This window comes from Chrysemys picta, chromosome 3 (assembly GCF_011386835.1).
Source record: "Chrysemys picta bellii isolate R12L10 chromosome 3, ASM1138683v2, whole genome shotgun sequence".
Lineage (NCBI taxonomy): Eukaryota > Metazoa > Chordata > Testudines > Emydidae > Chrysemys > Chrysemys picta.
The window spans coordinates 160,923,004-160,937,945 of record NC_088793.1 but is presented as its reverse complement, the minus strand read 5'-3'; the positions used below and the strand labels follow the sequence as shown (position 1 = coordinate 160,937,945).

At 47.0% G+C, this 14,942-nt stretch overlaps 1 protein-coding gene and 1 long non-coding RNA gene across 2 annotated transcripts; both read right to left on the bottom strand.

Annotated features, from left to right (window-relative positions):
- Positions 1–6,400: 6,400 nt before the first annotated feature.
- PFN3 (profilin 3) lies at positions 6,401–7,184 on the bottom strand. Its single transcript, XM_005306952.2, has one exon. The coding sequence runs from the start codon at positions 6,908–6,910 to the stop codon at positions 6,497–6,499; it is 414 nt and encodes a 137-aa protein (XP_005307009.1). The 5' UTR covers positions 6,911–7,184; the 3' UTR covers positions 6,401–6,496.
- Positions 7,185–13,045: 5,861 nt separating this feature from the next.
- Positions 13,046–14,156, bottom strand: LOC135982481 (uncharacterized). The gene is made up of 2 exons (XR_010599866.1): positions 13,845–14,156; positions 13,046–13,556 (listed from the first exon to the last, which is right to left on the bottom strand). It is a non-coding gene; the product is annotated as an uncharacterized LOC135982481 (long non-coding RNA).
- Between the last annotated feature and the right edge of the window lie 786 nt (positions 14,157–14,942).

Sequence of the window (14,942 nt, the reverse complement as noted above, 5' to 3'; positions counted from 1 at the left end):
TCCAGCTGGCTGAAAACACCGGCACATAGAACCATGCTGTGCCTTTGATCCTTGTGAGCAACACGCAAGGATCTCCATGAAAGCTGTGTCCGTGGATTGAGAACTGTGCAGAATCCACAACGTCTAATCTATAGGGAATTGTCCTTTAGTGTCATCTGCTGGGCGGAATTCAAAGTTCTGTGCGAGTTAGCAATGCTCATTGTTCTCTGATACCGCCTTATGTCAAGGATTAGCTCTCTGACAGGAACAATACTAGAGCTGTTACCTGAACAGGGAGAGTAGGGAGTGTAATTTGTCATGACTGATCTTTAATCCAGATTCTGTGTCAAGCCCCTGCAGTGGGATGTTTCTCTGCATTTCAGATGCGTATACCTGTTTGAACTCAACAACTCAATGGCCATTTTGCACTATTTTTTTAAATGTAAGGCGGCAGGAGTATTATATTTTTCTTGATTTTTTTAAAAACGCATTGCACTTTCATTTTAGGATCTTGCCAGGCTTTACAATCATTGCCGAGATGTCTTTATCCCTGTACTGCAGGCCTTTATCAGCTTCCCCAGAGCATGCGCAGCTCTGCTGTGATTATTCAAGTTCTGTGGGTGACACTCAAAATGTTTGGATAATTGGGGTTACAGAAAATTGCAGGAATTTTCAATTTAACTAATAGAAGATGGGGAACAAGCCACTGTGTCAATTATTGGCTATTTGCTTAAAATAATCAAGATTGTATTTGCTTGATGATGATAAATTCACAGAGCCCAGGATTTACTGCTGGCAGGAGTAAAAAGATGCTTTTCAGTGGTGCTAGAACCTTGCTACACTGCTGGATAATGGATGATGCACATACCGATTTAGCTGACTTTTATTACAATAAATGAAGGCCTGCTGAAAATCTACAAATCTGCATAAGTGGTTCCCCATAAAGGAAGTGCCTTTTGAATGAGACCCATTATCTTGCTGCTTTGCAGAAGTGTTCTCTGCTAGAAGGCATTCATTATTAATGATCCTATTTTTAATTCTATCATTGCCAATTATTCACCAGAGATTTCCCCCCATGTTCATTACATTGAGTTCAGTTCCAGTGCATGACTCACTGAACTTATTTGTTTCTTTGAAGATTATAAATGGAAGTTGTGATGCTTTTATCCACCTCGCCTCCTTTTAAATGGATATTTTGAATCTATTGTTTGTTCTATGTCTAGAGGAAATTTAGAAAATAGGGCTTGTGTGTGTGTGTGTTAATTTTGATCTCCTCTGGGCCAATTCATCCTGAAAGCCATGTGACTCCCTGACTGAGAGGTATAGAAGGTCAGTGAGTTTGTGGCACTGTCTCCCCTCCTCTCCTGTTTTTTGCAGAACTGAAGGAACTGTGTATTGTTACAAAAGACAGCCTCAAAACTCAGGAAACCCTTATTCCCAGGCTTGTCCACTAACCACTGGGCCACACCTCTGTGCACTGGGCAGTATTTTGTAATGTTGGATAATTATGGCCATCAAAGGAATATGTGTAAGACAGATTACTCCAGAACACTTATGAACCCAACAATATTTTTCATCAAGAGTTTCCAGGGTTCACAACCGTGAACTCTCACAATGAGTGTATTCAGAATCAGAGGAGCCTGGCAGCTAAGGACCCATACCTTGAGTCTCTGGCTTCTGTACTTGGTGCAGCCCAGTCTCGGAAAGAACTGAACGATTTTAGCAGAAAGCTTCTAAAAATGTACAGTCTGAGGCAAATACCTATTATGGAAAATTTCAGACTATACTCTTAAAGTTTGACAATATTATAAGCAACTGAAAACATGGTCTTATCATGGAAAGAGTCAGGTTACCTTAACTACAGGTGGCACAACCTGCTCTGCCTGTAAATAAATTAGAATCCAGTTAAAACCTGCAGCTCTGTTTGTAATGGAACTAAATCAGACCACTGTTCTTGTACAGGTTGTTCCAAATCTTTTAGTCTCAGAGAGAATTAATGTATTTGGCTCCTGGATTACATAGGTGTGTCTGAAAATAACATAAAACTGCCTGATAGGTTAGTTACTAGCGGTATTTTCAGGTGGTATTGTGTGTATGAGCAAATCGCCTCTCTCAGGACATGCAAAATACGAATTCAGCTCTATACTGGATTTCTCACATCACAGCAGGAGGAAGGAGATCATGCAGAGGCTGCTGTTTTCCTGGCTCTTGTTATTTTTCCTGTAGTTTCACCAGACCAGGCTACAGAGGAAGTCAGGGTTAAATGTAACAAACACTCTACTAGGCTGAGCTAAACAAAAGGGCTTTTCCCTCAGGGCTTGAGGATTTTGGGAACTGTGGATTTCAGTTCTGTTTAGGCTTTGAAATGATTGTTCTCTAAATTTATTCTGCGTATACAGTCACTGGGCTATGACATGTGCCCTCTCTAGGCTCAGATCACTGGCCGTTATCACTGTGGTATATAACCAAGGAGCTACTGCTGCCTGGATGCATAACGCTGTTAAAATGTGCAGTTTAAACCAGGGCTGTTCTCCTCCATGTTCTAATTGTATTTCTAATTCTAATTCTAAAAGCAAAACTGCTCCACGTTCAAGTCCCGCCTTTGGTGATGGCCACAAGAAGTGTGTAAACAAACTCTCGAAATTATTCTCTCCTAATCTCCAGTCCTGTCTGCTGTGTCTTTCAGATTGGACGTGTCGGAGAGCACAGACTGTATTTTGTGATTTGCTCAGTGAAGAAGACTTAATACACAACAGAATGTTGGGTCATTGTTGAGCTGAGCTTGTGGAAGCAAGTGGCAATTTTAACCACAAAGAACTGTGTTCTCTGTGGAGCTTTTTGGCCAGGATAAAAATGCATGATCTGCAGAAGCTTAATAAGCAGTGGCTTATAATGTCATTTTAGGCTCACAGCAATGTAGAGCAGAGACTGTGTCTTCCTGTGTGTATATATCATATATACTGTCTGGGGCTTATGTTAATTTGTTTTAATTGCTGGGTATAAGCATTATCCTTTTGGGGGAAGCGCTTGCTGACTGCACCTGTGTTGTAGTTTTAATGGAGGGCTCCTTCCTTTTGCTAAGGTGCTCCCAAGCTAATGTGTTAGAAGTTTGGTTTCCTTTATACTGTTTTTCATGTGACTGCATGCTACTGTGGCCCAGGGACCCCTGTGTTCACACCCTGCACACTACTGCAAATATGGGTGTCAGATTTGTACACAATATGCCTGGTGAAGTATCATTTGAAAACTAACAACAACATCATTGTTAAATGTATGTGACAATACTGTGTGTGGAATTATGGATACTCAGGGATATTATGCTTTGAAATTTGTGCCTAAAAGGTGTTTAAACCAGGCATGTCAGGGGAAGTTGATAAACATGTTTCCTCAACACAAAGGAAAAAGGCCAACACTTCAAACCAGGTGTGGCCAAATTCAATGGGCTATTTGTTTGTATTCGAGGCTGCAGAAGGAGAACATTTACATTGTCAAATTGGAGCCGGAAGCAACACATTGGAACACACCAGTGAACACCTTAATCAATAGGAGACAGGTGACTGAACCCCAGGGTATCAATTTGACCCGTGAAACAAAGGCAGACCAGTGCAGTGCAGTGCTGTGTTTGATGGGAAGGGTGTGTTAACTCTAATTAAAAAGCTGTGATGTATCGACTCTTTAAAAGAGCAGCAAACTTTGTACAGTGGTAGGGGCTGTGCATAGCAGAGAAAGGAGCTTGGGGGCTGGAGTTGACTGACTGTTACCTGCTAGGCAAAGTCTGGGCTGGGAGAGCCTTGAGGAGTTTGCTGGTGAGGAAGACAGGCTGGTGTGGCAGGGGAGCTGATGCACAGTCTAATCTCCAGAAAAGCTCACTCTTGCTGCGGCAGAGTGCTCACAGTTCTGGGTGTTCTCAGCAGTATGTTACAGCTACTAATCTTCATATGGGCTTAATATTAGCACCATATACAATTAGAAAATTCGTATTTATCAAGGAGCACAGAAGATTTTTTTTGTACTTCAGATGTATTTAGGAGATGGCCTGTCGAATTTTTGCCATGATGCTGGCTCAGACCTTATTTCTATGGGGGCCTCGTGCATTCTTCAAAAGCGATTTATTTGTGGCCCAATGGGACTGGAAAGCTGAGTGATCAGACAATGAGTGTGGTGCGAAGGTGGGGTGCCAGTGCGTAATGGGATCCCTTGACAGATGTGGTAGTGTGGAGAGTTGAGCTTTCCTGGCATAGAGGGCGGAGTGCCATAATGTTGTGCTTTGGTATTGTGTAATGCAGGGATCGTCAACCTTTGGCACGCGGCCCATCAGGGAAATCCGTGGGCGGGCCGGGACAGTTTGTTTACCTGCAGCGTCCACAGGTTCAGCCGATCGCAGCTCCAGGCCCATGTCGCTTCCCCCATTGGCCTGGAATGGCAAACAGCAGCCAGTGGAAGCTGCGATCAGCCGAACCTGCGGACATTGCAGGTAAACAAACCATCTCAGCCCGCCAGCAGATTTCCCTGATGGGTCACGTGCCAAAGGTTGACGATCCTTGGTGCAGGGCCGGTGCTACCATTTAGGCAAACTAGGCGGTTGCCTAGGGCGCCAAGATTTGGGGGCACCAAAAAGTGGTGCCCCCAATTTTTTTTTACAGTGTTCCTACGCCCCTTCCCTGAGCGTGCGGTCACCGCTCCACTTCTCCCGCCTCCCAGGAGCGCCAATCAGCTGTTTGGTGCTGCAAGCCTGGGAGGGGAGGAGAATTAGAGCGGGGGCGGCATGTTCAGGGAGGAGGCAGAGCAGAGGTGAGCTAGGGTGGGGAGCTGCTGCACGGCTCCCTGGGGGGAGGGAGCTGCCGCTGGGGGGGGGGGCACCTCAGGGCAGGGGGGGGAGCTGCAGCAGGGGGGGCACCTCAGGGCGGAGGGGAGTGCAGGGAGCTGCCGCAGGGCTGGGGGGGGTGCAAGGTGGAAGTTTCGCCTAGGGCGTGAAACTTCCCTGCACCGGCCCTGCCCTGGTGTAATGTATTGAGATCTCCTGGCACAGCACATCACGTGGCACAATGGGGTGTCTTTGTGTGTTGAGGTGTTTGGGCAGAGCAAACAGTCGCCTGTTATAGTGAGAGCAGAAGTTGGTTCCCGTTCAATACCCTGGCAGTGCAGTACCTAGTCTGGCTAGAGCATATATCTACCAGCCTTTCAGGAGAAAAAAAAATGTGGGACATAATGTCCAAAGGGGATAAATCTGGGGAGAAGGTGCCTCTCCTTTGCTCTTCTTTATTCTCCCAGCCCAACACCACCAAGTTCTTCTTCTTGCTGGCTGCTGCGTTGTGAAGAAGGAGAAAGCATTCTTCTCTTTTCTATTTGCACTGTCTTTGTTAGACACCCCCCCCCCCTTGTATGCGGCATCTCCTGCAAGGGAAGAGGAAGTGCTGCAGCATTCATGACAACATGGCCTTCTCTTGTGGAGGCAATGCTAGTGGAGTGTGAAGGAGTCACGGAACCGAGACCAGCTGATGCAAAGACGTATGAGGGTACTTATCATGGGAAAGAAAGGGTTGAATGGGGAAGGAACCGGCCCCATCTTCACCAAAAAGTATGGGTGGCTTAAAAAAATCAGTTAAAAAAAAAAAACTTGCTTCCCTTCCAAAGTTACTGTAAAATGTGCAGTAATGTAAGTGAACAGGTGAAAGATTAATGGGGGCGGTTCCACACCCAGAATTCAGGTCAGTCAATAGGTTTGGCAGCATGAGACTGCCATAATAGCCCAACTCTGGATGGTCAATAGTTAGCCTCCCAAGTTAGCTGGGCTAGTTCCAGTGATACCTTTGTTCAAACTGTGGCTTTCTCATGTACACAGCACACATAGATAGTGGAGGTGCAGCTTGTGACACCCAACCCTTCAGGGTTCCAATACTAATTGGACTAGCTACATTCTACCTTTAATAAACCCTCTAATGGAAAATGATACAGAGCTTTGGCTAATAAAACGCCATAATATGAAAGAAAATGAATAGTTCATGTTAGTAATTGCCTAATGGAACATTATCCAAAACAAAATAGAAATTGACTGTCCGAAATAACCCTGCTATTCCTTAGTCTTTATGACTGTTTGTAGAAGCAAGGAGCTTTCCAGTTACCAATAGCAGAAGGGCAGGATGTAACTACCTCAAAGAGCAACAATCACAGACTAGCCAGTAAAAGAGACCAAATCCCCCTTTTCTCAAAGCTATTGCTAACAGAGAACTGGGAGAGTGGGAAATGGTCAGGGTACCACATAAGATGGCTTGGAGACAGACCAGTGGGACTGGGGTCAGTAAGGGTAACAATCGTGTTCAACACCCACCTCCCCCAAGAGATGGGCAGGCAGGTTGCTAGTATAATAGCAAGTTCCTCCACCCCACTCCATCCCACCTGAAGGAAACTGACAAAGAGACAGTTAAGTGAAATCAGGAATTTGTTTCCTTTCTTTTAAAGCAAGAGTAAGGTCATTTTCCATGGGCCCTCCAGGAAGGCAGTATCTGTGTCCTTTGCTCTAGCTACTCTGGGTTTTCATGCTAGCAATCATCTCATGCACCTTCTTGTTGAGGGATCCTCCATGGACTCCGTTTTTGCCCATGAGGAAGATCAGGGCTCTGGGAGTCTTGCCAATACAGATGGACTTGTTGTCACCCTCCTTGGTTCTGGTGTCCATCACAGCATCTTTTTCCACAAGCAAGTAGTCGCGGATCACACTGCACTTCTTGCCAGCTATGGTGATACCAGTCTGCAGGAACCCCTTCCTGTCATGGCCTATGATCACCCCCACTTCCTGAGGTGAGATAGCTGCCAGTAGGCCCCCTGGCTTGGAAGCCCACACTGATTTATTGTCACTGTGCCCCACGATAGCTACATCTTCAATGTTCTTATCTTTTAGAATGGTGTTGATGTAGCTTTTCCAGTCACCCATCCTGCTTCGGTTATCAGAATGCTTCTGAAATGCTCTCAGCCAACTTGTTACCTCTTTGCTTGCCTTCTGAGCTTCAGGACAGGGGCTTTCAAGCTAATCCTGGAGATGCTGAGCTGAGAGTTTGTTTGAGCTGAGGACTCTGAAGTGTTCAAGCTGAGGAATCAAGAGGGTTCAGCAGACACTGCTCTTGCTTTGCCAATCAAGGGAGATCTATTCCCATCATGAAATGGTCATGTGTATGCTTAAACAGTTGCTAAGAGTTTCTTTGTGATGTCAAAAGCATCTAGCATCACAACCTGTAGGCCATTATGATGTCATCTCTCTCTTAAAGTAAAAGTATCCTTTATTCTCAAGAAATGTACAAGATGTTGGCCCTTCTACTTCCTACTGCCAGGAGGGGTCTGTGACAGTACCTCCCATAAGGCTTTGTGGGAATATGACATAACTAGAATATGTTTTGTACTGCCTGTGCCATGTAACATATTTCTGTAAAGGTTATGGTCTACTATATCTATTCATCTTATTTGTACACATATATCATTTTGTACTTGAGGTTAAGAATATTGGCCGTATACTTGCTTGATTTCTAAGTAAGCTTTGTGAGGCATTTGGTCAGCTTCTTTAGGAAGGAATTTGCAAGGTTAAGTACCCGATCAGGAAGCACTTGGGGAACAATGCATCTTGGAATGCTCCAATCCACATAAGTAGTCTTCCTGGAGACATACAAGATACCATGTGGACAATGGCTTCTGCCTGTAAAGACTGTGAGTCATGCATGGACATGTGACTCCAGAACTCCATCTTGGAGCTGGACTTTGCATAGGAGTGAGGGAGTGGGGTCTCTACCCACAAGTGAAAGTCTATTTAAACCCATGGGAGACCCCTCCATTTTGTCTTTAGCTGGCTAAAGAGAGAGCCTCCTCACCCCCCCAGGATACTTGGAAGAAACTGGAACAAAGGGGTGTGAGTGATTACTGGACCCAGGCTAAAAGAAGATTAGTCTGTAAAAGGGAGCATTCTGGAACTGGTGAGGATCTTATCTGTATTCAGTGTTTGATTACACATAATTTGCACATTTTATTTTATTTTGCTTGGTGACTTTGTTCTGTTTGTTACTACTTGGAACCACTTAAATCCTACTTTCTGTATTTAATAAAATCACTTTTTACTTATCAATTAACTCAGTATGTATTAATACCTGGGGGAGCAAACAACTGTGCATATTTCTCTATCAGTGTTCTAGAGGGTGAACAATTTATGAGTTTACCCTGCATAAGCTTTATACAGGGTAAAATGGATTTATTTGGGTTTAGACCCCATTGGGAGTTGGGCATCTGAGTGCAAAAGACAAGCACACTTCTGTGAGCTGTCTTCAGGTAAACCTGCAGCTTTGGGACAAGTAATTCAGACCCTGAGTCTTTGTTGGAGCAGATGGGAATGTCTGGCTCAGCAAGATAGGGTGCTGGAGTCCTGAGCTGGCAGGGAAAACAGGGATAGAAGTAGTCGTGGCACATCGGGTGGCAGCTCCCAAGAGGGTTTCTGTGATCCAACCCATCACAGGGTCATTCATATGAACTTCAGTTTTTTATTACGGTCCCCAAAGAACATGGAAACTGCTCTATATTGTGTATCACAGGGCTTGGTGGTGGAAGAATGAAAAGGAAAATGCAGATCGATGTATAGACATGAAAAAACAAGATGAAAATGCAGAAGTCCCAGTACTGTAGTTGAAGGTGTTAAAAATTACAGGTTTTAGCCCACAAAAGCTTATGCTCAAATAAATTTGTTAGTCTCTAAGGTGCCACAAGTACTCCTCTTCTTTTTGCGGATACAGACTAACACAGCTGCTACTCTGAAACAATTCTTTCAGTGAATATTGGATCAGATTCTGCCCCTGGAGAGTCCATGTTTTTTCTGAAGTGGAAAGTGGAGAATTCCTCTAGGAAGCAAAGCCATCCAACCACCTGCTAGGCCTTTCTTGCCCTCTTCCAAAGTCCTAGTCTAGTGATACTATCTCTTGCTCTGGAGTGTTGAAGGAAACAGACTGTGCAGCCAACGTTTGCTTACACTTTGCAGCCGAAGAATTCTCTATTCTGTGCCTCACCCGTCAGTTGTGAGGTGTGCAGGGAAACTGATGCTGGATCTTGGGCAAAAACTCATCAGTATTAACTTGGCATGGCTGAAGGAGGTATTTAAAGTAGATATGGGCCTAAACCAGTGGTTCTCAAAATTTAACAACTCACGAACCCCTTTCATGAAAATATCAAATCTTGTGAACCCACTCCTAAAAATGAATATTTCCAGGGATTTTATCCCTTACCTGAGCATAAATTATAGAAGCAGTGATCTTGGAAATAATTTGTTTTTTTATGACATGCTTATTACACACTATTTATTATTACATTATTCATTTTATTACATAATGAAAACAGCAACACCTCCAAGATTTCACTTTTGTAGCTCATATCACTTTGATTAAGCCTCCTACATGTTTCATCAAGGAGTACGAACCAGCATGAAGGTATTTAAGAAGCCAACTCAAATATTTTCTCCCACAAGCATTTGAGCCTTGAGCCGTCCAGGCAAACAACACATGACTACAACAAAGCTGAAACTTGTTCTGCCAGGAAGTTATGATCACGGGGATCGGGCTGCTGGCCCCGCCACCTGGGGTCCCTAGGGATGGCTCTGTCCACCATTACAGAATTTTTTTTCTGAGAACCCCCTGATACATTTTGCAAACCCCAGTTTGGGAACCATTGGCATAAACCAAACCCCCCAAATCTGATAATTTCTGGACTTTGGATCTGGATCTCAACTGTGTAGCTGGCCTCTATGTATATAATGGGTTGAGCAAAACATCCACATATTTAATAGTTCAGGCCCATCTCTTAATATACAGATACTATCTCTAGCTAATATGAACAGACTTCTCCTAGCCTCTGAAACAGTAAAATAAACATCTTATGGTGATTACGTGACCTCCTTCACAGCAACTGCCCTGTCTATATCAATCCAGCTTTCTTGGCTCCCTCAGCATGCTACATCAGTGCCAGCTGTAAGCATGTGGACTCACCCCTGCGGTGCCTCTTGCTGGTCTCTCAGGGAATTAGCTCAATTTCCAGCCCGGAGCGCCCTCTGTAAGCCAATGATCTGCCACAACTGGGCCCCATGTCCCCCCCAGACCCCATTTTCTCTGAGGTGCTTCCCCCAGCAATACCCCAACAATCTCTGTGGGTCTCCCTTCCCTGGGGAACCCCCACCCACTACTCCCACCTTGCCTCAGTCTGGGCTACTGCCAGTCCTCACCTAGCCCACTCACTGGGGCAGACTGCAGTATAAAAGCCACTCATCACAGGCAAGGCGGTTTGACCTGCTGTCTTCTTTTACCAGCCAGTACCTCTATGGGCCTGGGACCAGGCCCTGCAGCCTGGGGAGTCACTAGCCTGGAACTCCCCTGCTCCTCTGGCTCTTCCCCGGCCCTGCCTCACTCCCAGGTACCCTCTTATTCCCCTGCAGCCAGGCCAATCTTCCTCCACAGCTAGAGGGGAGACTACTTGGCTTCTAGCTGCCCTGGCCTTCTGATAAGGCCCAGCTGCCCTGATTGGGGCGTGGCCCAGGTGTAGCTCCTTCCCCAATCAGCTTGGGTTTTTTCTCCTAGTCCCTAGCCCTCTCCCAGGGCTGGCTTCTACCCTGTCAGGGCTGGAGCGGGTAACCACCCCGCTACACAGCCTGCATAGGGTGAGGAGCCCCGGTGGGCCAGCCTATATTCCACCCTGGTCCCGAGACCTGCCGGGGATATCAGTTGGCGGCTCCTTCATGGGGCCGTGAGCACGGGCGTGTAGTTGGCGCGGTTCAGCCCCATCCTGGGACACCTGCCTCTTCTGCGGCGTGAGGGAGACCCTGGCTCACGTTTACTTGGAGTGCGCCAGGTTGCAGCCCCTATACCGGCTCCTCACTAATATTATGTTGTGTTTCTGGCTGCACTTTTCCCCTCACCTCCTTATTTACGCACTCCCTATCCGTGGCCCCACAAAGTCACGGGACGTCCTGGTCAACTTCCTCTTGGCCCTGGCTAAACAGGCCATCTATAAAACCAGGGAGAGGAGGTTGGCCGATGGAGTCTCCTGTGACTGTGGGGCCTGTTTCTGATCCTCCGTCCATTCATGCATCCGGGCAGAGTTCCTCTGGGTGGCATCCACTGGATCCCTTGACACCTTCGAGGAGCAGTGGGCGCTGTCCGGGGTTCTCTGCTCGGTGTCCCCGTCAGGTTCCCTTCGTTTGACCCTTTGACCGCACTCCTGTCCCTGTTATTGCATTAGTTGTCCCCCGTAATCATTTGGGTTTCAGGCCCTGTAGATCCTCCCCTTAGGCTGGGGGGGGGATCCTTTAGCAGTGGGCGAGCTTATGCCCGCCCACTTCCTGGACCCCAATAGGTACACAACCTGCATAGGGTGAGAAGCCCCGGTGGACCAGCCTATACTCCACCCTGGTCCCAAAGCCTGCCGGGGATATCAGCTGGTGGCTCCTTCATGGGGCCGTGAGCATGGGCGTGTATTTAGCGCTGTTTACACCTGTCCCAGACACCTGCCCCTTCTGCGGCGTGAGGGAGACTCTGGCGCATGTTTACTTGGAGTACGCCAGGCTGCAGCCCCTATACCGGGTCCTCACAGATATCCTGTTGCATTTCTGGCTGCACTTTTCCCCTCACCTACTTCTCTATGCACTCCCTATCTGTGGCCCCACAAAGTGATGGGACCTCCTGATCAACTTCCTCTTGGCCCTGGCTAAAATGGCCATCTATAAAACCAGGGAGAGGAGGTTGGCCGATGGAGTCTCCTGTGACTGTGGGGCCCGTTTCCAATCCTCTGTCCATTCACGTATCCGGGCAGAGTTCCTCTGGGCGGCGTCCACTGACTCCCTTGACGCCTTCGAGGAGCAGTGGGCGCTGTCCGGGGTTCTCTGCTCAGTGTCCCCATCAGGTTCCCTTCTTTTGACCCTCTGACCACACTCCTGTCCCTGTTATTTCATTAGTTGTCCCCTGAAATCAGTTGGCTTCCAGGTCCTGTAGATCTTCCCCTTAGGCTGGGGCGGGGGGGAATCCTTTAGCAGTGGGCGGGCTTCCGCCCACCCACTTCCCAGAACCCAATAGGTACACAGCCTGCATGGGAGCACTCTCAGGTCTTTTATAGCAGTGTCTCCCTAATCCATACCAGTTTTAACATCCTGTCCATCCACCATGGTATATTTGATCACCCTTGAAAACTACATGTAAAGAGTATCAACTTTGTAAAGCAATGGTGGAAGCAAAGATAATTCTCATTTTATTTCTATAAAATATCATTTCTGATTATTGAGAACATCGGCAGTGGCTATACAATCTTCAATTCTGGCACCTTTCCTCTTTCTCTCTTATTTTCGGGTAGTACAGTTGTTGAACTCCTCTGTGAGGTGAGAAAAAATGTGGATGTATGTATGGCAGGAAGAATTTCTGGTGGGGAATGTGTTTCAGGCTAGGACTTCAATAAAAGCTGCTGGGTGTGCAGCACTTTAGGAAACCAGACAATTGATTTAAGCACCTAAAAAGGATTTAGGAGCCTAACATTAGGCACCCATTTTTTAATACCCTGTCAAGGGTATAAGAAACTTGATCACATAACTGAGTCAACATGCTGAACACCTTGCCTTGAGGAACTGAACCCAGTAGTGGTCAAGAGTTTCCTGACCACTAAGGACATGGTATCAGCAGGTAAAATGCCAGACTTTAGCAGTAGGCAAAATAGCATGTTTATAGAATTTGTCTTTGCTGCTGCCTAGATGTAATATACAGCAAGGAGAGAGAATGTGGTTGGGAAAGTGATAAAGGAGGAGAGTTGGGAAGAAGTGGCTCTGGGGATCCCAACATTTCAATGGAACCATGAGCCAGTTAACCTTAATCTGCCCTGGAAATAGAGGCACAAATCCTTCCCCATAACTGATTTGTGTATCAGTGCTGAAAAGTTTGGAGTTGCAGTCTGACAGTGATCTGTTGTCTCTCCCTCTGGTCCTGCTTTTGGAGACAGGCATGGGGCCAAGTCATGAGTTACATGGGCTGTGGAGTGCCCACAGAAGGACAAAAACAACGAGGAGTCCTTGTGGCACCTTAGAGACTAACAAATTTATTTGGGCATAAGCTTTTGTGGGCTAGAACCCACTTCATCAGATGCATGAAGTGAAAAATACAGGAGCAGGTATAAATACATGAAAGGATGGGGGTTGCTTTACCAAGTGTGAGGTCAATCTAATGAGATAAATCAATTACCAGCAGGATACCAAGAGAGGAAAAATAACTTTTGAAGTGGTAAGAGACAGTTGACAAGAAGGTGTGAGTAACAGTAGGGAGAAATTAGTATTGGGGAAATGAAGTTTAGGTTAGGTTTTGCCTTTGCTTCTATATGTAAGCTCAGTATGATGCTGGTTGGAAATTTGTCATGTCCAATTTTGGAGTGAGAAATTAATGACTCAGGGAAACTTTGTAGAGAAATCAACTATCAAGTGGTATTGGTCTCTCAGTGAAGAGTGTTACACAATACTAGAGATATTTTACAGTAACTGGTGTGGGCTGACTATGATCAGTCATGTTGCAAATACATAACTATGCCAGAACCTAAGGGCTTGTCTATACTTACCGCGCTGGTTCGGCGGCAGGCAATCGAACTTCTGGGTTCGATTTATCGCGTCTTGTCTGGACGCGATAAATCGAACTCAGAAGTGCTCCCCGTCGACTCCGGTAATCCTGCTCGCCGCGAGGAGTACGCGGAGTCGACGGGGGAGCCTGCCTGCCGGGTGTGGACCGCGGTAAGTTCGAACTAAGGTACGTCGACTTCAGCTACGTTATTCACGTAGCTGAAGTTGCGTACCTTACTTCGATTTGGGGGTTTAGTGTAGACCAAGCCTAACTGCGCTTTCAAGAATTGTAGCTTTTTTTTCCTGGCTAAGGGAACAAAGTATCAACAGAGAGTTTAATGTTAGATATCCCAACTGGGAGAACCTCTGCATGGCTCTACCAGCAGGTTGTGAGGCCTGGTTTGCACTACACAATTAGGTCCTCCTAAGGCAGCTTATGTCGACCTAATTATGGCAGTGTACACACTAGAGCCTTGTCCCACCCATGTAAGTGCCCTGCTACACTGACACAATAACTCCACCTCCATGAGAGAAGTAGGGTTTATGTCAATGTAGTTAGGGGGCAGCAGTGTCTGTGTACACAGTTTTACTTACATCCACAGTTGGCTGTCTTGTCTATTTCACAGCTCCATGCTGGAGCTATGAAATTGACAAGAAACCCTGGCTCCCTACTCCCAATCTGGCTGCTGCCGGGAGGCTCCCCACTCAGGTAGTCATGAAGCTGGGGAGGCTGCCCTCCTGTTCCTAGCCTGGAGCAGGGAGCCAAGAGCCTGGGTGGGGGGCAAGTGGGCTCCCAGCGGGGAGCTGATCTCTGTCCCCCACACTGCCCCTCTTTAGTGTGTGGAAGCACTCCTAGTGAGGACACGCACCTCCAACAGAAGGAGGGTTGTGTGGACATCAGCCACCGCAGTAATTACTTAAATAGACTTAAGTCTATAGTGTAGACATGCCTTCAGTCTCATCGCCCAGGCTTCCAACGCCCTAGAAATCCACTGATTTCCCTGGAGTGGTTCGCGGCTTTACACCATTGTCAAGGAGACCCAGACCCCGGTTCCTTCCCCCGATGAGGGATTCGCTGCAGGCCCGTCTCCACATTGCAATGGGAATTAGGATACTCTGCATCCCCCCATAACCGTCGGGGTGTAGGGGAGGCGATGGGCTTTAGACGGCGATTTCCAGCTTTCATACAACGAGACGTGGAGACAGACCTAGGAACGGAAATGCCCAGGCGAGGGGCGCAGGCTGAGGCCCCGTATAGCGCGTGTGGGGCTGAGGCAGAGGCGGCGGCGGCTTTTCCCGTCCCGGCAACCTCGCGGCGGCTGGTTCCAGGGCCTGGAAAGCGGGGCTGGGCGGGGACACGAGCGAC